This window comes from Micromesistius poutassou (assembly GCF_964030765.1).
Source record: "Micromesistius poutassou genome assembly, chromosome: 17".
NCBI classification, from domain to species: Eukaryota; Metazoa; Chordata; class Actinopteri; order Gadiformes; family Gadidae; genus Micromesistius; species Micromesistius poutassou.
In genome coordinates, this window is record NC_140287.1 from 12,680,848 (window position 1) to 12,705,315 (window position 24,468).

The 24,468-nt window shown below is 43.9% G+C and overlaps 2 protein-coding genes across 3 annotated transcripts; both read right to left on the reverse strand.

Moving 5' to 3' along the window:
• Positions 1-633: 633 nt before the first annotated feature.
• Positions 634-3,722, reverse strand: LOC311362286 (E3 ubiquitin ligase TRAF3IP2-like; the record flags this gene model as incomplete). Its single annotated transcript, XM_084482114.1, has 7 exons — positions 634-804; positions 1,131-1,205; positions 1,306-1,410; positions 2,020-2,088; positions 2,279-2,367; positions 2,809-3,023; positions 3,625-3,722. The coding sequence occupies 7 exons, from the start codon at positions 3,720-3,722 to the stop codon at positions 634-636; spliced, it is 822 nt and encodes a 273-aa protein (XP_084338240.1).
• A 2,505-nt stretch (positions 3,723-6,227) lies between these two features.
• Positions 6,228-22,640, reverse strand: fyna (FYN proto-oncogene, Src family tyrosine kinase a). Of its 2 annotated transcripts, none has more exons than XM_084482583.1 (13): positions 22,506-22,640; positions 18,745-18,820; positions 15,828-16,086; positions 14,070-14,166; positions 12,914-13,012; positions 12,572-12,675; positions 11,868-12,017; positions 11,467-11,631; positions 10,253-10,432; positions 9,787-9,863; positions 8,771-8,924; positions 7,571-7,702; positions 6,228-7,151 (listed from the first exon to the last, which is right to left on the reverse strand). In XM_084482583.1, exons 3-13 carry the CDS (start codon positions 16,078-16,080, stop codon positions 6,943-6,945), a joined length of 1,620 nt encoding a protein of 539 aa, XP_084338709.1. In that variant the 5' UTR covers positions 16,081-16,086; positions 18,745-18,820; positions 22,506-22,640; the 3' UTR covers positions 6,228-6,942. The 2 variants fall into 2 exon arrangements, with proteins under 2 accessions (XP_084338709.1, XP_084338708.1); XM_084482582.1 differs by having other exon boundaries at positions 15,828-16,090.
• Positions 22,641-24,468: the final 1,828 nt, after the last annotated feature.

Genomic DNA, 24,468 nt, shown 5'->3' on the forward strand with positions numbered 1-24,468 from the left:
TGACTTTACCCAGGGGAGGCTGCTTATACCGACCAATCTACTACACACACTCCACATACTCCAGGGTAAGTATACCTCAGAAAAACAACCAGCCTATTAACAGGGTTACCATACCCAAAAGTAACTATCTCCATCTCCCTTCTGGAGCATGGTGCCCTGTGCTGCTGCTGAGCTGGCTAGCAAAGGTGTGGCTGGTCCTGGGATGCTTCAGGTTGATTCCAGGGCTGCTAGCCAGAGACGGGTTGCTCGTGGCGGTTGCAGCCCTGCCTCCTGTCCTCCGCCTCTGGGGCTGGTAGCCCATTGGTTATCCAATGTACTTCAGGTGTGCAGCCTCACCGAGCACCAGAGTCTGTCTGTCTGACTCGGGACAGGTAAAGCTGTTAAAGCTGTGAACCAGTCATCAACCACACACACTCCAGGCTAGCTAACAGCCTATACAGAATGATCCCCGCCCCTTGCAACCCCACCCCCCTAACCCACCCGGGGATTCCTCTGATGTCTGAACGACACTGATGTCTGCATATGAAGCAGCAAGTCTGAATCACTCTGTCTGAAAACAGCTATGGACATGATATCACCATCATTTACAAACATATACGCACACACGAAAACACACACACGCGCAGCACCTCCTCAGAAGGTGGCTGAGGAGCCGAGCGTGACGGGCCTGATGATGAGGGTGAGCTCCTCGGGGACAGGAGGGGCAATGTAGCGCTCCTCCCGGAGGAGGCGCAGCAGGAGGTTCTCTTTGTCCTGTGGCCAGCGGTACACGTGCGTGTTCTGAAGCCAACCAGGCACATGGCTCTGTGACACACACATGCACCAGGGTCCAGACACGCACACACACACACGCACACACGCACACACACACACACACACACACACACATGTGCAACACATGCACAGAGGTCAACACCACACACATGCACAATGCAAGCACAAGGTCCACACACAGACAACACATTTGCACACACACGTTTGACCATATATATTTACACACACACACACACACACACAAAGCATAGAGAAAGAGAAATAGGGAGAGACTTTACAAGACAAATAAAAAAACGTGTAATCCGTTAGACCAGTTTTTTTAAATTTGCTGGCTGTAAATAGTTTGACGTTCTCACCTGAGTTGCATGGTGGAAGAGAACTGGCACAAACCGATAGTTCAAGCTTCCTTGCTGTATGAACTCATTCTGCATCTGACAAGAGTTTTGAGTTTGCATGGGATTGTTAAACCACATTTATAAGTACCACCTCCTACATAAAGAATAGTACACAGTGAAAACGCAGCATGCTTACCATAGAGTAAATATATTTGGTGTGTAGACTATGTCTGTCCATTCCTGTCCTCTCGATGTCCGCCTTGTAGCCCGAGCTGATTGCTATGATAATCAATACAGAAGGCTGTGCCCATTTCACAAAATTACTTACTATTACTGTCCAACTGGTCATTGCCAAAACGCAAAAGGAATTGAAACTTAATTAATTGAATTGACTTCCCATTTAAATTAATGAATTGAAAACAAATCTTATTTGCCAACCTGGCGATGGGACATAAATGGTTACAACCCAATAGGATATCATGCCCCTTTGTAAGTCAACACATATGTGTTTTAGCAAGGGATTCATAACAGTTAACATTATAAATCAATTTTTAAATTGTGCGCCCATTCATACATAGAGAACAGTGCCGTCTGCTGACAGAAGAGGCCGCTAAAGTGCCAAGTTCGGTACTGAGTTATTGGAGAACTTAGCTTGTCAGCCATAGTCTGATACTAAAGTTTTACAGGTTAATGTCTAACAGTATTTTTGGCATTTTACTTCTGAACCGCAGTACCATTTCAAGTTTTGGATGATTTACCTTCTACAATTCCACATAAACCAATTAACAGTCGAATTGACAGCATGCTATCTGAACATGATATGAATGAAATCAACATGATTACATTCATTTTTTCCTAGTAAAAAACACCTTTACTAAAAAATAAAAGATGAAACCACATGAATACCTACATCTTTTAGATAGCTGTCCATCCATTTGTTGATGTCCATCCGTCTGATGGGGTTATCAAATATGTCAATCTGAATGAGTGGTTAGAGTGAAACATGGCTGTTTGACAGTAGGCTACGTGTTCTGTTGTAGAAAATAACCAGCAAATAACCATCTTAAACCAATCTAATGCAATGTCATGGGATGCAACATAATGGAAATTCTAATACAATACATTACAGTATATACATTTATATTACAATAAATATAATTATTACTTACGGCTGGTCGAAATCCTTGCGTTGTTAGAAATTCAGCGAAGGGCACCATCTGAGAAGCTGTGTCCACAGAGAACGTAATAAAAATGTTTCCTGCAAGAAAAGTATAAAATATATTTTAAATGATGTCCATTTAATCAGTTGCTAATTCACTATGTAGGAATGATTATGAGTAAACGCCTCTTGCTGTAACAAGACAGTGAGATCCATCCCTCTTGTGACCTTGACATAAAGAAATGAGCTCCTAAACTTTTGGTTGGCAGATGTGGTCGATCTGGTTTTCTGTTGTATGGTCAGCAGAAACCCATGTTGCTTTGTGAACATTCTTGTGTGGAAAGATCGACCCACCAATGACCAGGTTGTTGTCTGCACAAGCCAATGCAAATCTTTCTCCATTTTTTTGCATGGTCCCTAGTCCTCATCTTCCCATTGCCTAACCCCTAACCTGGTCCTAATGAAGTAATTAATTTCATTTGCTGCGGAGAAAAGCATCCGCCAAATGGCTAAACCAAAGGATTTATAAGGGTTACTTACGGCACTCGTCGGGTAGACTGATGGTCCTTCTCTTCTCGTTGGGATCAGAGTAGGCACCTTCTCCTGGCGGAACGCCACCCAGGCCCAGGTGGTCCAGGTTCATCACGCTCACCTGCGACAACCACTCAGCAGGGGGTAAGGCAATCTGCGGCACGTTGACGGAGAAATCGCCCTGAGCGTTGCCGTGGCTGGCTGACTCTGCACCAGAACGCAGGCTGCAGACGCAAAACAAAAGCTTCAAATGAGTTCAATAATTAAAAAGAGTTTATCACCTGGGGTTATTTCAAAACTAATGAGAGAGAGGGAGACAGTAGGCATGATGGGACTGATCTGTTTAATCTTCAGTTGCATTTTGGTAATTTCTGTTTACCAGTTTTGTGGGTATTGCATCCAAGGTCTTGCATCCTGACAGGCGACGGAGTGAGGGTGAGGTGGATTGCCGTAGGGTTTCACAGAATAGATTAACTCTCTGAAAGGTCCATGTTGTGCATTGTAAAGTACACAACATGGCCTATCTGCGGCGTGGCCCTGGTCTGTGGACAGAGACGAAGTTTGAGAGGAAGATGATTCACTCCATGTTTAGTGCAATGACCAATTTGTGTCTTTTAAAGGTGGGGTTTAAATATGGGATTTGCATGACTGTGCTGTTCTTATCCCTGCCTGTCAATACAAAAGCACTCCGTAAGCAGGGGAGAATATGTGTTTGAAGGAGAGCTGTCATGCAGTGTATTAGGCCTTCGGTATTGTATGTCTTTAAATCTTTAGAGAATAATACATACATTGGGATGGCGTTTTGATACTACAAGGCTTAATAACCTCATGACATTATCTCCATGCAGACTCTTGTCCCCCTTACTTTGTAGTGGCAGGTGGGTATAATAGGGGGCCATGGGTCTGTATTCTTGGCCATCCATGTCAGATCTCAGCGGTAAAGGTTGCTCCAGCTGCTCCTCCTTCTCCTGACATCGGTCTCTATATTCACTCTCTCTGCTTCATAATAACACAACGATAAGAGCGTTAGTCTGGAGGACACGCCACTGTTGCCAGGGGAAGGGGAAGGCGTTATTTTCCCTCCCATCATTCATACCTCCTTGTGTCACCAGTCGCTTTGTGTTGACAGTCCCAACATCTGCATCTGTCTCTTGCTCCAAACCACCTGTTGTGTGAGGCAGCTGTCACAGCAGGAGGAACAAAGTCCTCAGAGATTGGGGACTGGCTGCTCCATCCATCTCTGTCCCTCGATGGTGCTCTGTGGCTTGGTTCAAAATGCTGAAATGGACGATCCGCCGAAGGACACCAAAGCTCTTGGTGAGGACATGGCCAGACACACTGGTGTTGTTGATCTGTGTGGCGTGGTTGACACAGTGAATCTGAATAGGTGTCAGTTAAATGCATCGTGACCCCAGGGGTCAAACAAGGCAGGCCGCGTTGTGGAGACGGGCCCTTTGGATCTTTTATCAACTCGGTTTCCTCCATTTAAGGTTGCCTTCCTTTTAAACAATGAGACAGAGAAAAAAATTAGAGAAAGGCAGGAATCTATAGTAGCCTACCACAATAAATGGAATGATCACAATAAGCTAAAAAAAAAAAATAATAATAAAAATACAATATACAGACCTGTACAACTGTAGGCTACAACAGCAGGCCGGTTAGGAAATCTTGCATAATATGTCTTGATAATTGGCTAATTGATTGGCATACATTCAGAGAGAGGAAGAGAACAAAGCACAGCAGAGCCTACCTGTTCACCAGACTCTCCAACACTGAGGTATGCAACTGTGCTCCATGCAAATCTCGCTCAGCGCTATCCAATCAGGGACCAGAACACACCCTAAGCAGTCTTTGTTTTCCATACAGGTCAGGACGGAACAAAGTTTCTCATTCAAGGAATGCATTTTTACCTTAACCTTTAATACTTTGTGATGTGAGATTCATTCACAAAGGCTTTGCAGGCTGAAATGCAGGTTATTATATCCTAAAAAAATAAGTAATAGTTGAGTTGTGTAAGGATCTGGTCATTAGGGTACTTTGTGCGTGACGTCTGAATGATTATTTGCATATAGCTGATGTTCCGCAACGCTTGTCTTTGTCTCTCAGGGTGTTGCCCAAGGCCACAACCTCAGACACATGCTCTTGTCTTTACTCTTTGTTTCACCCTTACATTTGCATCATGCAATACATTGTATGAATTTGCATATCATTCTTGGCGTCAGCAAAACTGTTTTATGCAGAGGAAGCACTACTTTTGTCGGCAGGTAGTATGTTTCATGTGTACGCACATTTCAAATCAAATGGATAGATTGGTCAACAGTAATGTGTGGTGGCAAGATTGTTTATTTGAAAACCAGTTGTGTACAATAAACAGACAATAAATAATGACCAAGATGATGTCCTGTAGGCCTATATCTACTGAATGGAGGAGAAGGAGGAGGGGAAACAAAAAAATTATAATTTTTTACTCTCACTCGTTCATACTCATAATAAAATTAAAATAAAAAAAAAAATACACACAAGGAACCGGTGACCTCTCCTGGAATATACCTCGTCATTCAGACAGGCAGGGTTATATATACTACCACTGCAGTTGCAATCTACCTATGCTTAACGACGTAGGCCTACATGGATGGCAAAAACAAAAGAAAAAAGTAACTTAAACGAAACACTTTTGGTCTCGTAATCAACATGTTTTTTCCCCACATACACATTGCGGAGGGACAGTTATTAGGTACGAGTCATCCTTCATTTTAGTCATGGTAACGGCAGTTGATTTAGTTTGGCCTTAGAAGCTAAAAAGACGTGTAGGCCTATGTGTCAAAGCATAATTCTTACACAGCCCGCTGCCATACAATATTGCAACGTAGGGCCTACATTTGAAACAGATCGTTTTAATAAGCAATTCAGCCGAACAATGTTAGCAAGAAGCCAAAACGACCCAAACGATAATTTAAGCTCGCTCAAAAATGATTGGCTCAAGCACAAATACGATGGATGCCCTCCATATCAGCACAGATGCCGTACAAGTCTAGTGGAAGGAAGAGTCCTTGATGCTATAGGCGCTCAGTTAGTGTATAGAAAGCATGAAGGCATTCCCCTACATTATAAGAATATTACTTAACATAAAAAGGCGAGAACAGGCCTTGAGAACAGGATAGCAATTGTATTAACCCGGTAAAAAAAAAATGCCCACAGGGGACAGTCATAAAATTGTGGGCTGATGTCATGTCACCAGGTGATGTGTGATTAGCTGGTACAAGCCGTTTGGCACAGCAAAGGAATGATTTTCATTGTGACATCACAAGTGGTTGTGTCCACCTAGATGTATGACGGATAGATCAGTCTACCAGCCTACCCAGTGGACTGTAGCAAATGTTGCTCATCTATCCTTCATATATCTGGGTGGACATGCCCACTTGTGTCACTATGAAAATCATTCCCTCCCTGTGCCAAACAGCTTGTACCAGAAAATCACACCTACACCTGGTGGCATGACATTAGCCCTTTAAGTGTTGTGGTCCACAATGGCTAAGGATTACAGTCCCTAAATTATGCCTATTTCACAATTTCTTACCAACTGTGAGCTCACGCCATTTATTTTCCTTCCCACAACCCATAATTCCCAAATAAGCTTTGCCCTGGATCAAGAAGAATCCACACCTTTCCAAAACATAATAAAAACAAATAAAACTAAATAAAATAACTGGGGGGGTCAGTAAACAAGCATTCATATTTACAATACATACAAGTTACACATCACAATATGTCTCATCCACACACCAATCCTTCAGAGTTCTTCAGCCCTCACTGCCCACATAGTTAGACAGTTGGCTCTGTGCACAGTATCGTCTTTAACACTGGAACTTCCCAAAAGCAGACGGACAGGGTGACAGGGTGGATATTGAGTCAGTCTTTCTCTCCTGGTGTTGCTGTTGCTGCCATCACTCCGCCCTCCCCCCCAGTCCTTGTGTATGTGAAGAATGTCAAGTCTCTCGAATTTCTCAATGGTTGCGCCAGAGTTGTGGTGATTGTTTGTCTCCCCCTGGTGCTCAGGATGAGGATAACACACACACACACACACACACACACACACACACACACACACACACACACAGGGGGGGATGACGGAGGTATGGCCGCTCAGAGGTTATCCCCTGGCTGATACTGAGGCTCGGTGGCAGTGAAGTAGTCCTCCAAAAAGGCCTGCAGGTACTCGAACGTGGGTCGCTCCTCTGGGTCCTTCTTCCAGCACTGGACCATGAGCTCGTGCAGGGAGATGGGGCAGTCCTGGGGGCAGGGCATCCTGTAGCCGCGCTCCACCTGCTCCAACACCTCCCGGTTGTTCATGCCTGGACACACCAAAGAGACAAGCAGGAAACGTGAGGACACTCTGCAGCCATTTGCTTTGCTTTTGGGACTGAAACAAAAGGAATACTAATGATGAACCCAATCATTTTTGTTTTTGTACATTGCTCTACAGATCGTTTTACTCAAATCCCAACACACGAGGGAGACGCAGAGGCTTTTATGATTTTTTTTTGCATTTTTAGACTATTTTATTATAGAGTGAGATAGAGAGGACGGTATGGGAGATAGAGGGGAGCACATGCAGCAAAGGACTACGGGCAGGATTCGAACCCGGGTCGCTGCGGTCAGGATTGAGTCTATATGGTATGCGCTCTACCCGGTGAGCCACCGTGGCGCCCCCACGCATAGGCTTTTTGACGGAGGGGCGGGATGGAAGAGGAAACAGTAAAGAGTTGTTTACCTGGGTAGGGGACTCGGCCCTTGGTGACCAGCTCCGTGAGCAGGATGCCAAAGGACCACACGTCCGACTTGATGGTGAACTTGCCGTACAGTGCAGCCTCCGGAGCCGTCCACTTGATAGGAAACTTTGCCCCTGTGAGAAATAATATATATTTTCTTTACACATTGATTATTGTTTTAATAATAATAGAGAGAGGCCAGATATTTGAATGTCACAATTCCTCGGTTAACATTAAGAAAGATGTTGGTTCTTAAAATAATGTTTTTCTCACAATGTCGTAGAAAATAGAGGAAACCGAATGTGTTGAATAGAAAAGTTGCCCCCACCCCAAAGAAAGAAGTAATTCCATCCTATAGAAAGGAAATTACATAACCACTGAGGACAAGCAAAAAAAATATCTCATTACTTTTTCTTTCCACCGTTTACCTTGAACGGAGAACAGGGAGAACTAGCGGAACGCTGAAGAACACAAAGACACAAGTAGAAGGACGCGTCGAGAGAACAGAATGCCCCCTCTTCCCCGGCATGTCGACCTCGCCAACTGAGAAACACCGTTTGTGTTCTCTTGAACAGACCTTCTGGTCTCCCTCTGTAGTTTTTCCAAGTCATTTTTTTTCAAGTCAGGAATACGTGACAGAATAAATCTTACAACAAAATACATATAAGTGAAAATGTAATTCATATAACGTAAACAATACCATACAATATTTCCACTGGGTTTTCAACCAACACATATCGCCTCTCTTAAATGTGATGCATATTATAATAAATGCACACGGCCCCTGAATCCGCGTGAACAGTCCATATGTACTAGTGCCTGCCACCCCTTTTCAACACCTGGTTACACCTGCTTAACTCAATAGAAGTTGGCCAATGAAAAATTATGCTATATTCAATATGAGGTCTGTCTGATAGTATAATACAAGAAACAAAGCAGCATAATGCAACAACCTACACAGTCAAACTTCCCTTTTATTTGGATTATTATTTTAACAGGATGCATGCAACAGGCGCACACACACACACACACACACACACACACACACACACACACACACACACACACACACACACACACACACACTAGTACAGCATCAAAATATAAATGATGGCCTGTCTCCAAACCGCTGAATGGGCTGTATGAAAAAACAACCGTGCCAAAAAACAGAAAACCCTCAACGTTGCCATGGCTACAGGTACCTTGTCTGGCTGTGTACTCGTTGTCCTCTATGAGCCTTGCCAGGCCGAAGTCGGCGATCTTGCACACCAGGCTGTCCCCCACCAGGATGTTGGCCGAGCGCAGGTCGCGGTGGATGTAGTTCATCCTCTCGATGTACGCCATGCCCGCCGCCACCTGCACCACACGCGGCCGGGGGCAACAGTTCCAGCAAGCCCGTTACCCATTGGTTCACGGGTGATTGATGCAGACGGCGGTACATTCAAAATCAGGTGACGGTAAGAGATTTTTATGCTTTTCATTATTATAGAGTGAGATAGAGAGGAAGGTATGGGAGATAGAGGGGAGAACATAAAGCAAATGACCACGGGCATGATGCGAACCCGGGTCGCTGCGATCAGGACTGAGCCATAATGGAACGTGCACTACCCGGTGAGCTACCGGGGTAAGAGATATTTTGAGCCACTGAGCTGAAATAGTCCAGGGAGAGTTAGGGGAGTGGATGAGATTCAACGGACTCAAGCCTTCCAGGGTGGCCTTAGTTCCTCTGGGGAGCATTACACAATAGCTCATAAGTGACTGCCAGTATATGGCATTGGTAGCAACACCCCAGTGAGATTCATTTAAACAGAACAGCTGTTCGCTCTCTGCTGGCCCAAAGTCACAATTTGTGCTTGTAACACAAAAAGAAGAAATTGCGCCCTCTGTAGAAAATAATTAGCCCTCTGCACATTCACTGTATCAAATCCATCCAATAAACGATAGACAGTTGTGATGGGCCCGACGCAGGCCAGATCTTCTGAAAATCATTCTGAACGGGAGGGGTCAGGCGAATAAAACATGAGTTTGTCTGGTTCCCAAGGCTACATGATACTAGACGTCAGCAAACATTTACATTCGTTTTTGATAAGCTTGAGTTAACACAGATTGTGACCAGGGTGACCCCATGGGGATTTTACCCTGGAAACCAAGGTGGAGCCATAATGACATCACACACAGGGTCTATGAGATACATGAATTGAAAAAGAATCGGCCTAACCTGTGCAGCCATGTCCACTAGGTTGGGCAGCTTCAGGCTTCGCCCCTCGCCGTCTTTGAGGAAGTCGAGCAAACTCCCTGAAAAAACGAAGAAGAAGAGTGGGGGGAGGGAGGGAGGGAGGGAGAGAGAGAGAGAGAGAGAGGGAGGGAGGGAGGGAGGGAGGGGGCCAGCAAGCCCTGAGATGTAGGTCAAAACTGCAAGCAATATATTATAGATGATTCCAGGCCCCAAATGATGCATCATATTTCAGTTAGTGACTATGTTTTATTATTTTATTCCTTAGCCCACTCAACTCTTAGGTGATTTTTATGAAGTAGAGGGTGAGTGTTATTGCATGAATGACACTGTTTGGCAGGGAAAGACTACACAAGGAATTAAAAAGACCAAAACATACTAATCCTATCCTTGAGAGTCGCTGCATCCGTGCGTTTACATAACAGCAGGATTGTTACATAATGTACCTTACCTTTGCTCATGTACTCGGTGACGATGTAGATGGGCTCCTCAGACACCACGGCGTACAGCTGCACCAGCTTGTCATGGCGGAGCTTCTTCATGATCTGGGCCTCCTCCAGGAAGGACTCGGGGGACATGGTGCCGGGCTTCAGGGTCTTCACCGCCACCTTGGTGGTCCCGTTCCACGTGCCTGCGTGAGGGGGAAGGAGAGTGGCAGAGTGAGTTGATCAGAGTCTGACACTAGCCCCCTGCATGATGTTTCTCACTGTAGATATTTGAGGCATGGCAAAGTTTAAAAGCCCACCCCAAGCCCCACCGTGGATTTAAAGAGAACAAAGTGTGTAATTATTGTTATAGTAAACAATTGGGCATTTTAGGAAAGAAACACCATGTCTGAAAATAATGCTGGAAAAAAACCTTAAACATCACTTTAAATGTCAAATTTTCATTGGTTCAAATGTCATTTGTTAGTCAAACTAAACCAATACTTCAACACAACCTACATAAAAAGCAAACATGATCATCTTCCAGCATTCACTCCAACCTGCTTAAATGTAAACAGGAACTAACGGCTGTGTCCCAATTCCCTGGTACACCTGGCTCTTTATCCTAGCCTCTGCCCCAAGACCTAAGCCCTTTGACTCCTGGCCAAATGGCACTGGGTTCGATCCCCTGATGTCGGATCTCAAATGACCTGTAGGCATCCTTGAGCAAGACGCCTAACCCCCTTACCTGCTCCTTATTAACCTATACATGTATTCACCGGAAGTCACTCACCAGCTTCCGCAAGAGACTAAAGACTCACTTGTTCAGAGTTCACCTGGACTCTGCATAGCCTCCTCCCTTACTCCCCACCGCCCTCTCTCATAAAAAACACCCCATTTGCTTACTTATTGTATGTTGTACGTCCTGGCACTTAAAATTAGTACTTAGCATTTTGTAGCATCTTATCATAGCTATCTTTGTTGTATACGGGGAATGGGTTAACCTAGCAATTGTAAGTGCACTTGTTTCTATGAATATCTTTACTATACTGGCAGTGATATATTGTTTCTCTTTCTTCTGACAAATGTACTTATTGTAAGTGGCTTTGGATAAAAGTATCTGCTAAGTGCCCTAAATGTAAATGTAAGTCACATTTCTAAAATCCATTTTGTACGAGGCATTCATTAGGCATTCATAAGTCCTGACAGAACGGGGAGAACGTGTTCCACCGATACGTACCCATCCAGACCTCGCCAAACTGGCCGTTGCCGAGACGCTTGATGAGCTGCAGCGACTCCCTCGGGATCTCCCACACGTCTTTGGTTTTGACGGACAGGTCAGCCAGCCGAGGCATGCCTTTGTGACACGGCACGATAAGCCGGCAGCACAGCCCTGCTGCTCTGGCTGGTGGGGGTCGGCAGAAGAAGGATTGAGTCACGTCAAGAAGTGTTTGAATAATATGCGTGACGATCATGATCAGTCACTGTTAAACGACCGCCATGACCTACAACGGAAATACTGCCTTGATAAAGCACGATGATTCCGAACTCCTACCTGCGCATGCAATAAATCACTACAACTGGCTTTGGATACAGGTGTTTGCTAAATGACTCAATATGAAATATAGGTCACGGTCTTACCAGAGTAGTGCTGCACTAGCTGCTGCAGGGTCTCAAACTGGGCACGGGTAGTGATGTAGTAGCCTCCACTGTCCAGCTTGCGGATCTTGTAGTGCTTCACGTGGTCTCCCTTGATGTCATCCCAGTCCTGGATGGACAAGGAGAAGGCCCCTGCCAAAGACAAGTGTCATGTTAAAGATATCATTATGAATTACTCATTATTGCTAATATCTTCAGTATCCTATTATGCCACGTTGTTCTCTTCTTAGAAACTTGGGTCATGCAGCCCTTGAATTCTTTGTAGATACTCCCAACTTCTACAAAAAAAACGTTCTGGTAAAAAGTATTCCACTCCACTCGGCTTTGCTCAATGTTCCTAGTAAAAAGCTAAAAGCCAACTCATTGAATGAGAAAGGAAAGAGGGTTCATGGAATTTTACTGTTGGAGATTACGTAGGATTTACTTTTAATTACAGCCAATGTAGAAAAGCTGGGTATACATCGATTTTCCCTTGGAATGTATTCTGTATACAGTGTATAGTATATACTGTAATGTATATTTTCCATTCGGGCCGCAAATGTATACATTTATACATTTCATGGAAAAGATACCTTTTCCCTGCTTTTCTACATTAACTGGGACATAGACTTTACATTGGCGTATCTCTGTCCTACCGGTCAACATGAACGTGAACACGTTTGATGACGATGAGTTTGTGGAAGTACCTTTGGTGGTTTCACTCTCTCGGATGAGGAAGGTGCCTCTGGGGTTTCCATTGGACAGGAGCTGCCTCTCTGCGTCCTTTCGACCCAGTTTACCAAAGTACCAGCTAGGAAGAGAGGCAGGAAATAATAACTATATATTTGTTTTATTTCCCCCCTTTATTTTGTTTTTATGTGCTACATTTTAAAGCTGTGTGCGATGGATCACAACGTGTGTTTACTGGGGGATGCTGTGTGTGTGTGTGTGTGTGTGTGTGTGTGTGTGTGTGTGTGTGTGTGTGTGCGTGTGTGCGTGCGTGCATGTGTGCGCGTGCGTGTGTGTGTAAAAGTGCTTTTTTTACTCACTCCTCCGCTTGGATGGAGTCCACTGGAGCCACATAATTACTGGGAATGTAACCAGTTCCTCCTGTAGTGAGAGAGCGAGCTTCCCACCAGTCCCCCTCACTGACAGACAGACAGACAGAGGGAAAGAGAGAGACATTATACATTACATACAGAGGACATAAAGCCAGGGAGAAAGAGTTGAGCACTTTTTAACTGTCTGTACATTTTTAGATTGCTATTGTACTGTATAATTGACTATATAAATGCTTCAAAGTGGACATTTCCCATGCCTAGAGAGAGAAAGACTGAATGGAAAAAAAAAAAAAAAAAAAAAAAAAAATATATATATATATATATATATATATATATCTAATATGACTGGAGTCCCATTACCAGAAGTAGGGGCCTAGAAAGACAGCCTGAGGAAGAGAACGTACCGATTTAATGGATGTCTAGGTTGCCTGTTAAAGAGTGTAGCCTATGAAACTATAGCAAATTATACATAAGGGTATTAAGAAACAGCCATATATACTTGTTGGTAGTTTTATCTGTTGCAGGAAGAAAATAGCTTGCAAAAAAAAGAGCTGTGTCAAAAGATTCCCATTAAGAGCCGGGTGAATAATGTTGAACAAAATGAAAATAAGAAAGATAATGACTACAATGAACGAACGCTTTGGCCTCTAAACATAGAGGAATCCGAGGGGAAATTACCCTTCTAAATCCTACTTAGCAATATCGTGCACTGCAAAGCTCTTAGGCAGTGGCATGGCTGCATCTACACAGTGAAACCCTATAACGACTCAATAATAGCTTTGTCTTTTGTCATTCTTACCATTACTATTTAGTCGTTTATCTGATCATTTTATCCAAAGTGACCCTGCCTTTTCATGACACCCCTTCCTTTTTAATGGCATTCATGAGGAGGTAGGGGTTAGGGCTCCTACTCAAGGATACCTACAGGTAGGGAGGACATTGGGGTTCAAACTGGCAGGGCTAGAGTATGCTACCCTGTTTCCTCAATGAATGTTTCTCATCAGAACAATGTGTCACACCATCAGAATGAGAGATTCACAGCCCAGCTTCATCATTCTAAAGGAATTGTAATCGTCAAAATCAGGGGGGAATACCGGACCACAACCCTCTTCTGGCTCTCGTTCAGACGCCGGGGGGGACTTACATGCTGTTGAGGATCTGGAACTTCTCCCCTTTCCTGAAGCTGAGGTCATCCTCCGTGCGGGCCTCATAGTCGTACAGAGCCACGAACAGAGTCACTCCTGATGGGAGGGGTAGCGGAGGAGAGTGTTAGCATCGAGAGCTGATCGCAGAAGTTAGCAACACATTTTGCGTATGATGCTTGTTAATACTTTTTGTTGAAAGTGTTTTAAACCTGCAGTTTGTCACTTTTTTACTGCAGCTATTTACCCCATTAAAACAATATCAGAACTAGAATGTTTTCCAACAATAAGATGCCCCATGGAAAAACAACAGTAACTGTCTCGAATGATGATAAGGTTACTGTAGCTCAAACTTAAATAGTGCATGTTTAATGTTCTTCTGTCTATTATTTTCTCCCTGAGACTTTTATGCGAAGACGTGCAGCTGTCTATATTGGGCAGGATGCTCTTGAACATTTTTTTTATTTGTAATCTTTGTGTGCCTTTCTTAGTTAGATTAAGCGCTGTTTTTTGTGTGGGCCTTTATTACCGCCCATATTTACCAGGTCAAACTTTAGACCTTTAAAGCTGGTAGGCAAACAGTTAACACAGCCAACACCCTATATAACAGGGAACAATCAGATTAAACTGATTTAGTGCGTACCCCCGGGGGGAGAGTCTGTAATAGCCATGATTTTCAAAAAAAAACAAAAAAACAATTTCATTTTTTGATTTGATCAATGTCTCCGCTAGACAGCCCAAAGTTTGAATGTGCCTTTGCAAAATATTTTTCAATCATCCTATCAACCAAAGGCTGTCCAGAGTGCTCACAACCCTGCCTGAGATGGTTCAATAAATAAATCAGTTGATTAATCAATCAATCGATCAATAATTGTGCTCTGGTACACTTCTGGTGCTGCTATGTAAACAAATGAGTTTCCAGTACTGTGAACATTCTCACCACCATCTTAGAGACTTTAGATGATTCTTAGTAACTGCACAGTGCAGTCAATTAATGTATTGTTTAAGCAATCCATCAATGTGATTTGAAGTACTTTGCGTCCTCTACAAACAGATTTATTTCATGTGCCATAGCATTGTCACTGCCATCTTAGATTATAGATGGTTGGGAGGACTGGCCCTGCGTGTTTAATTTCTTATTCATATGGGCTGGTCGCGCTGACTCCACAACAAACGATGCATGCAACAGCACCCAGAGAGGAGCGAGTAACATCTAAGTCGTTGATCCATTACGGTACGACACTGTGGAAGATCTGTCCAAGATCTGAGTAACCTATTTCTTTCCCCTAATTCGGCAAACTGTCGGGCACAATTCAACACAGCACATGATCTTCTTGTGCTGCATGTTGGATGTGGGTCTTGCTTCTGCCTGGCAGTGAACTAGGTCACAGTGTTTCTCATTAACTCCCAGACCCATGGCCATCCATCCAGCACACCGCTGGACGGCCACCGAGGAATATCTAACAGCACTACATGAGGTCATCGGCACTAAGGGAAATACAGACTCATTCATTACACAACGCCAAAAAGAAAATATCAGCTCTGATTGTGCTTTAGTCCAAAACATTCAATCTCCTAGCAACAAAAACCGTCAGTTCCAGCATTTGAACGCACTCCTCAAAGCACTGAGGAAGGTGCACATGATCAATACTGTTAAAAGGCCGGTGGCCTTGGTGTTTACAGACATCCAAGCCGATCGCAGACAAAACGGCACATACACATTCCCACAGTTTGCGGAGAAGCCAGGTACATCAGCTCACCCGTGCCTCCCCTTGATCGGAGCGTGCCAGACTGGGAGGATGTGTGAACTCCCCCGAACACGGTCACCCCTTGCGTGGCGCCGCCATGGAAGTTGTTGTAGTTTGGGATGGCGGCGACCCCAAAGCTGGGGTAGTGCTGCGGAGTGGGGTCCGCCCCGTAGCGATAGCCCGCGTTCTGTGGCAGGCTCGTAGGCTCCCGTGGTTCATCAGTGAGTTTAGCTGCTTCTTTATCCTTGCATTGGACACAGCCCATTCTCCACTGTCTTTTCGGGAGGTGGAGAGGCAATAGGAAAGAACAGGGGAGAGGGTGAGAGAGAGAGAAATTAGCAGGTAGCTATTACAATGTATTTAATCACAATGTATATACTAACATTGGACAGACTTTCTCTGCCATGTGTACATAGATCAAGAAAGAATAGGATAGAGAGAGGGACTGGAATTAGCAGGAAGCTAATATTATAATGAACACACCATTCCCACTGGAGGAATTACAGTTCATTATTATATTATTTCAAAGCATCCCCTGGGACTGACTACCTCCAGTGATCCTTTTGAAAAAACCCTAACAACCTGATAAAAAAAGCGGTACTTTAAAACACTGATGCTAATCTTAGAAGCGGCTGTGTTTTGACTGGGTACATAGCCTAGCAGGCCTTACCGTAAATACTTCAACAATGTACTTATTATGGTGGATTTTTTTTGCTGTGAAAGCAAGCACCGCACAGTAGCCAGGGATATGAAATGCTAGGAAGTTTATTTTGGAGTGCTTTATGAGGAGCCACAAGCTCTTCTATAGTTTCACAATGGAATTTCACCACTGTGAATTACAATGCACCACCAAACAACACACTGGGCTCCATTCTAAATCTCGTGAGGGGGATATAGGGAGAATTTAGCCTCTAAATCTTAACTCCTTCTATTAAACGAGTAAGGCCAATTAAAAGAGCCTTTCTTTGACTTTATAAGACCCAGTTAGACTAATGCACATTCCGGGTTCATGTATAGGCCTTGTCAAATGCACAGTATAACACAGTATTCTATTGTGGACACTGAAATTCTTAGGACATGGCAGCAACAACTACTTGGTAGGCGTTGGAGGATAAAGATATAAAGATAAAGTGTAGCAGTGCCAATGAATATGAACAATGAATTGGGGTGAATGCCCATATGAAATGATCAGTGCATACATTGCGGTGATCAATGTGATCACTGAGATTAATCGTGGCTGGTTGAGAAGCCTGACTGCCTGGGGGAAAAATCTGTTCCTGAGGTCTGGGAATCCGTGCCTGAATGCTCCCATGATGTCTACCAGACGGCAGCAATGTAAACGCTCCATTGCTTGGATGGCTGTAGTCTTTTGTGATTTTGCGTGATTTCCTTAAGGCATCCTGTGTGTGGTGCTTTGCACGGAGAGAGGGAGGTGGTAGCCAATGGCGCCTGTCTTCAACGCCCTCTGGAGGGCCTTGTGATCAGCAGCGGGGCATTTGCCATACGTGCAGCTATAAAAGTTAGGGAGCGATTTGATAGACATGGGCATCAAACTTCTTGAGTTCCCTCAGGAAAAACTGACACTTTTCTGCAGCTTTTACAGCAGAGTCAGATTGCCTGGACCAAGTGAGGTCATTGTTGATGAACTCTCACTGATGTGTTTGAAGCAGAAGACTCAATGTGAAAGCTATGAGGTCCTGGCATCATTAAATCAAGAAGCTAATCACTTCTCTGTAGGCGGTCTCATTGTTGTTGGTGATGAACCCCCGGGTTGCAGGAGAGAGGCTGCTGACAGCATTCATTTTTCACCTAACCACTATATCAGTGGCCAACTCACTCTCTCACTCAGAGATAATTAGTTGAAAACCACACTTTAAAGCCACTCCGTGAATGTATGTGTGTGAAGAGCTGGAACATGGAAGGGAAAGTGGTGAACTCTTGCATCTTGGCAGATGTCCCCACAGGGGGGGGGGACAGAAAGATATACAAAACAACACCACTCTGAACTAGATCCACTTTGGCCAAGACACGTTTTTGAGACGCAGCTGGTAGAGACACGGGCCAGGGTCATCCAGCAGTCTGCAGTAATTCATGCATCAAAGGGGTCAAGCATGACCTGTGGCAGGATGCCACGGTCACCACCAAAGTAGCCCATTGGGACTTTACCGTTTCACCCCTTTCATCGGTAGCTATAGCAGCAACACAACATTAAAACCAATATAAATCTACTCAGCCCAAGTGTAAATCTCCTTCACTCTCGTTTTCCTTCCTACAGTCCTTACATCTTCATCCGCACATCTCCATTCCATTTGGGCACTAGGGTATGGGCCAAAGCACCACATATAATGAATTCAAAATGGCTACTCAAGAGAGGCCGTTATATATCAACACTGTAGAAAGAGTAGTAGGAGACTGCAGTAAAAATGCTGTTGGACGGTAGACAGGGCCACGTCCTCTGAAACGGACATTCCTTTGGGCTCCAGGCTGTTTTGTGTTAACTGCCGAAGGAACGCCATCGCCTACACAGAGTGCAAACAGATGTGTCACTCGTTGCTTACCAGGGGTACCGCCAAAGCTAAGAAAACGTCAACTAAATGTCTCTCAGCGAATGCCTTCATTTTGTGCTGCTTTCATGTCAAGATCAAAAGATGGCGACACTTGAAAATCTCAGCGTTTTTAACGCTTAATGTGGTAGCCGTGAGATCAATTAACTGAAGGGATGCACACTGAGGTCATTATCCCAATCTGAACATGAAATAAAATACAAATATATACACTACATTTTGATTATCTTTCATGATGGTAATCAGTGTTAGAGGTCTGTTCTGCAAAGGGACCGGAGAACCATGTGGTTAGCAGCAGTCGTACACAATGTTAGCAGTAGTTTTTAATGACATTACGTTAATTATACAGGCTTTATGAAACTCACCGACTGTACGCTGTAGTGTCAAGGATTCCGGGCCTTTACTCCTTCCACATTGTCTCAGTTACAGTGCATGTGGCCACTGCAAAGAGAAGAGAAGGTTGCTGTGATTCCATACTGCCCATATACGCTATTAAACCACCCTGAAGAGGAAGAAATTGTCCCAGTGGCAGCACTCAAAAGCATAGCTTTAGCTTAAACCAGAACATGATTACAGATGCTGAGAACAGAAACCGGCTACTTTGCTGAGCAAACTTCCTGGTTATTCTTAATCTTCATTGTACAATTTTATATCCTCAGAGCAGGAATAGAAAAAAAATGTCTTAAATTTAAAACGTATGATTCTGCTGTGATCTTGAATTATTTAGAAAACTAGAGAGTTGTGAAGCGTGTGCAAACTATTGACACGACGTGAAAGTTGGAGACAGACTTGTCAATCTATGCTCTTGTAAATGCATCATTATAAATCCCCCTGCATCCATTCCTATAGGCGGATAGAGATTGAAACGGGAAGGCTGGGATCTCACATCATTATATTGGCCAAGGGGGGATTATGAAAACCTTTCTGCTCTGAATGAACAGAGGCCGGCGAGCTCCATGGCTTTCAAACATCCCAGGCCATTTTGCAAGCGCTAGAATCTAGGCCATCCTCCGTGTTTACATGCACTCTTCCTGGTGTTGTTGCTGTTTGCAGAACATTAGCCTAATCAAAATGTACATGCATCGCGACTGTGTGGGCTTGTTGTAGTAGTGAAAGTGTTACGGATGTATGTTTGAAATACATCTGTATCAAAGAGATATGCTGGCATGCCCTAAGAGCTGTCCTAAACAACCCCATCTGACCAAGCAAACAGATGCAATCGCTTGACAGATATAGGCATGCAGTCACACACATGAATAAACACACCATATGGAAGTAAAACAATACTTTGGAGCTACAGGAGGACAGACCACTACGCTAACCACATTCCCTGGGTGGCTCTTGTACCATACAAACACACCGTCACAGGAGGAGGCGGCGAGACACTGTGGACCATATAAAAACACACGAGTGGTCTGCTTTTTTCTGTGACTGACCCGAGGCGTTTAGAAAAACACACACAAACAAACACACACGCACAAGAAATGTCGTTGTCAGGGCTGTGAGCCTCTAGTGTCTTCCGTGGCAGTGTGTTTGGTGTCGCATGACCATCGAAGCCCAGACCAATACTCCTCACGCTATTTTCAGATCCCGAAGGAACAGCTTGCCTTGGAGAAGAGCATACTAGAGCGTGATGGAGAGCTGGGGCCAGTGGACGGAAGAGAACACACACACTGTTACTGTACTGCAACATTTAACAGCATAGAGAGAGAGAGAGAGAGAGAGAGAGAGAGAGAGAGAGAGAGAGAGAGAGAGAGAGAGAGAGAGAGAGAGAGAGAGAGAGTCCTTGAATCCATTTAAAAACTATGAATAAAAAAAGTTTTGTTTGATTTGAAGCTACATTGGGCACAGCAGGCCACAAGTAGAAATGAACTTCATTAAAACGGAGGGTTTCATTTTGACACGTTAAAGGTATTCACTTTAAAATCGTCACTAATGTGAGAGAACAGAGCAATGGGATGACCTTTCTCCCCATATGGCCAGGAAATCAATACTGGTAAACCAAACTAAAACCATCAAACACGTCGGGGTCAAGAATTGTTAGAGATGTATTAATCTGTTGTGTGTTGGTTACTACACCCAACCAAACATTAAGTGAGTGCTTTAGTCTGCATGAACAAATGACATAGCATGAGACAGGGACTAGATTTATGATTATGAAATAGCTCTTTGTGTACAATCCCACACTCATTGGAATCACTCCTTCGACTGTCTGTACCCAACGTCACATTTCTCTGGTCCATTGTTACTTTGCAATTCAACATAGACAAAAACAAACACAAATCAAGGTCAACTCCTCCCTCCATGTCACTCCTACAGGAACAGAAAGCACTGGCAAACAACACATTCTGTTACAAAAAGAGTGAAAAACGAATGACCACCATACAGGCATCTAATACACAGGTTGTTTCCTAGGCTTACATAACGGTTTAAATGCCTGCAAAGCCCACAAGTGTAGAGTCAGCAGTGAACTGACACAACAAGCGTTTCCTTATGTGTCCCATTCTCTGGGTAATTACAATATTTGGCTTGGACTTGGACAACTGAACTCATTCAGTGTATATATCGACAGCATCACAATGCTGGCCACATTTTCAACTTGACCCACAAGATTATCTCACACAATGAGATGCAGTATTGGCCTTTCAAAGCATTCTCGGTGTACTGAATGAAAGAGGCGGGTTCGAAGAATCCCACAGCTGAGCCTCATATTTTAGCGTGGGTTTAGAAACCCGAACGTTGTTTTGGTGCCACGCTGTCCTTGACGGGAGTAGGCCTACGTTGAGTCATGTTGGTCGTTAAATCACTGAGCCCATTGTAAAATTACTAAAGTCCATTCTGTGAATCTTGTGACTGCCTAGTTGAACATTATCAAAAAAAACATGTTGCTTTGAGAGCAACACAGTACAGAGTATGTTAATTCTCGCTGAAATTGTACTTAACAAAACTGCCACAGGATGATATGGTTGAAGTATCAATTCAGTGGAAATTATGATGTGGTTGGCCTACTCTCTGTGTGTGTGTGTGTGTGTGTGTGTGTGTGTGTGTGTGTGTGTGTGTGTGTGTGTGTGTGTCACCCAACACCCATTATGGACTGCCTTGACACATTTCAACCAACATCCTATTGCTAAAATACACCAACATGGATACAGCTATTTTTGAATTAGCGACATGCTGAATTGGACACATTCATAACCGTGGCTCATTCCAACAGTAGGCTGTGTATCGACAATCCTTCAAAGTATACCGTTCAACAGCAGCGGCCTACATTGCCATGAGGCAAAAATAAACATGCTTGGTGGAGCAGGCTATGCAAAGTATTTCAATGGCAGTCCTGTGGATTTGATAAATATCAAGCTAGTAAATATCACACATCAAGGACAAATGGATGAAGTGCTCGCCTCGGGGAGGGCGATTCGTTTATTTACAAAGCAACAGAATACTGGGCTAAATAGGTATGTTGTGCAGCCTTCACTCCTGTCCTTAATAGAATAGCAGCAGTGGTCTACCTAAAGCTTGATATAGAAAAATAGTCCTGCTCGGTTAACGGTCAAATTCTGAAGGATAAATAAAGGAGTGATAGGCCTAAGTAAATACATAATTTAGTAAGGGTTTTTAAACTAGAGGAGTGGCTACCACCGAGGACATGTGTCAAGCGTCTGTGGTGGAACCGTTATCATTTGATGCTTAATTATATTACGTTGGCAATGCAACGGGGCTGGAAGGCTTATAGAAATGGGTTTATTTTATTATAAAATCAATCGGATGCTTTGACGGCGTTGCGTTGGTGTCTGTTCCACTATGGTAAGCTTTTCTGCAGTGCATTCATCCCTGCGGCTGCAAAGCAAGCGCCCCGTCCTTAACCACATCAATTCAAAACATTCAGGAAAAAACACCGCGTAGGGGAGAAAATCAGTTTCCTAGTCTGTTAGGCCAGTTAACCGATGCCTACGTGGTTTCCCCACGATCGTCAAATAACTTGGTTAAAACGTGTGAAACACACAGACACAGCACTGTTATTTATCTTCCTCCGAGAATCATAGCCTATTCATTGGCAATCTAAACAGCGCTAAAGGGACAATGCGGGTGCAACAAAAATGAATATTCAACACAAATACGTCCTTACCAGTGACACGGCGGGCTAATCCATCGGGTTTCCCAAAATGAGGTTGGTAGGAAATGCATCGATGGATTTTTCTTCTCTGAGGTAGCGATTTTTACATTGAGAAAATAACAGTGGCATGCCCGACCCTACTACTCATAAGCCCCAGTCGCCGTGCGTACAGATGATGATGGCGTAGGGCTGATGCGGAATCGTACGGACTGGAACTTGGATTGGCAGTATGTCTGGCCAATCAGCGACTACAATGTGTTGTCCGACACATCCTTGTCGAAAAACAGACAGGGCGGTTGCAGCTCCATTCCCTGGCCAAGGAATATCGCCTAAAGCCTAAAAGGAATCATATGACATTATTATGTCACCTTTCCATTAGTTCAAACGTGTGCTTTTTAGTCAACAGTGGTTCATATTTGTGTGCTTTTATCATTTTAGGACATAACTTTATCTGTTTTAGGAAACTTAAAGAGATGGGTTTATTCTCTGATCCAGATTATATATATATATATATATATATATATATATATATATATATATATATGAGATCGATAGATAGATAGATAGATAGAGATGTATTTGTCCTTGCGGAAAATTGTTCTGCGCCATACAGTAGGCTATGTCTGATACATTTATACAAAAAAAGACAATAAGACAGTTAGACAAGACAGGATAAACAACAGTTTCCCTCAGCCAACCATATATATATATATATATGTGTGTGTGTGTGTGTGTGTGTGTGTGTGTGTGTGTGTGTGTGTGTGTCTGTATGACTGTCTGTCTATCTATCTATCTATCTATCTATCCTCTCTCATCCGTTCACCTACGTCACATACACATTACAGAAAAGAAATATGAACAGTCAAGTCAATAACCAGAATTTTCCATCCATATCATTAATTAACCCCCCCCCCCCCCCCCCCCTAAAGTGCACCTCCTCATTTTCCAACTGGTTTGCTGTTTTTTTTTTTTTTTACTCAGCTTTGAGGTCAAGGGCTGTCATCAAATTGTGTTTGAAAGTGAGACTGAAGTCCTTTGAGACTCTAAAACAAAGACGATAAATTAACTTCACTCCTCTGTCTCTATCATTCAGAAACTGGCATAAACACACATGGGCCTATCATCTGGACAGGCAAGGCAGATCACAACAAAAATGATGATTATATGCTTTGCATAATCACCACAACCACAAGTTTGGCCTACTTAAGCCAGACAAAAGAGGCCACATTTGAATCACAACCTTCTGTTTACAGTCTACACTTAATCTCAATCTGTACACTACTGCACGATGCTCAGTCATCCCTCTTGCTCTCTCTCTCTCTGCAGTGTTACTATGGAGATGTTGCTCGTGAAGTGATGAGAGGGAGAGTGTAGTAGACTCGTGGCGGGCTAGGAGCACTGCATGCCCGCGCCGCCAGCAGTGAGCGGCGATAGGCTATCTAGGTCACTGGGATCCACGAGCAGCAGCAACAAGCAGGCTCGATGACAGAATGATTGTAGGAGGAATGGCAGACTTGTTTCTCTCTTCTCCCCCCCCCCCCCCCCATGTCTGACACCTATGTCGCTTTGCGTGACACAACAACGGAATGGACGTGTCAGCTGTCTATCTCGTGCCGTGTTGTTGGTTGTTAAAACTTGGATTTTAACCAAATGGGGGGGAACATGTTTCAGCTTCTCTGTAACGACGGACTGCTATCGAGTTAAAATAACACACTGCCGCAGTCTCTCCTCGTGTGCTGTGTGGTTTACATGGTTAGACGTTGTTAATGAAAGTCAAGAAGGCTACCCCTATCCCCGAAAACAGGAAGGCATAATCTGCAAGCCGACCTAAAATGGTGGAGTAAAACACGACAAACAACTAAGCCTAAATGTTTTGCCACTCATGGGGACTAAATATTTATTTAATAGTTTTCTCCACCATGTTGTTGTCTCCCCTCCATTGTCCATGGCACCCCTTTTTCGGATAAACCTCCAC

Excerpts from the sequence above, each read along its gene's own strand:
- fyna (XM_084482583.1), bottom strand. The coding sequence starts at position 16,080 with ATGGGCTGTGTCCAATGCAAGGATAAAGAAGCAGCTAAACTCACTGAT. Across the intron at positions 14,167-15,827 it reads CCGATCAAGGGGAGGCACGG|GAGTGACTCTGTTCGTGGCT; the intron begins GTGAGCTGATGT and ends CCCTCCCATCAG. Across the intron at positions 11,632-11,867 it reads GCTAGTGCAGCACTACTCTG|CCAGAGCAGCAGGGCTGTGC; the intron begins GTAAGACCGTGA and ends GACCCCCACCAG.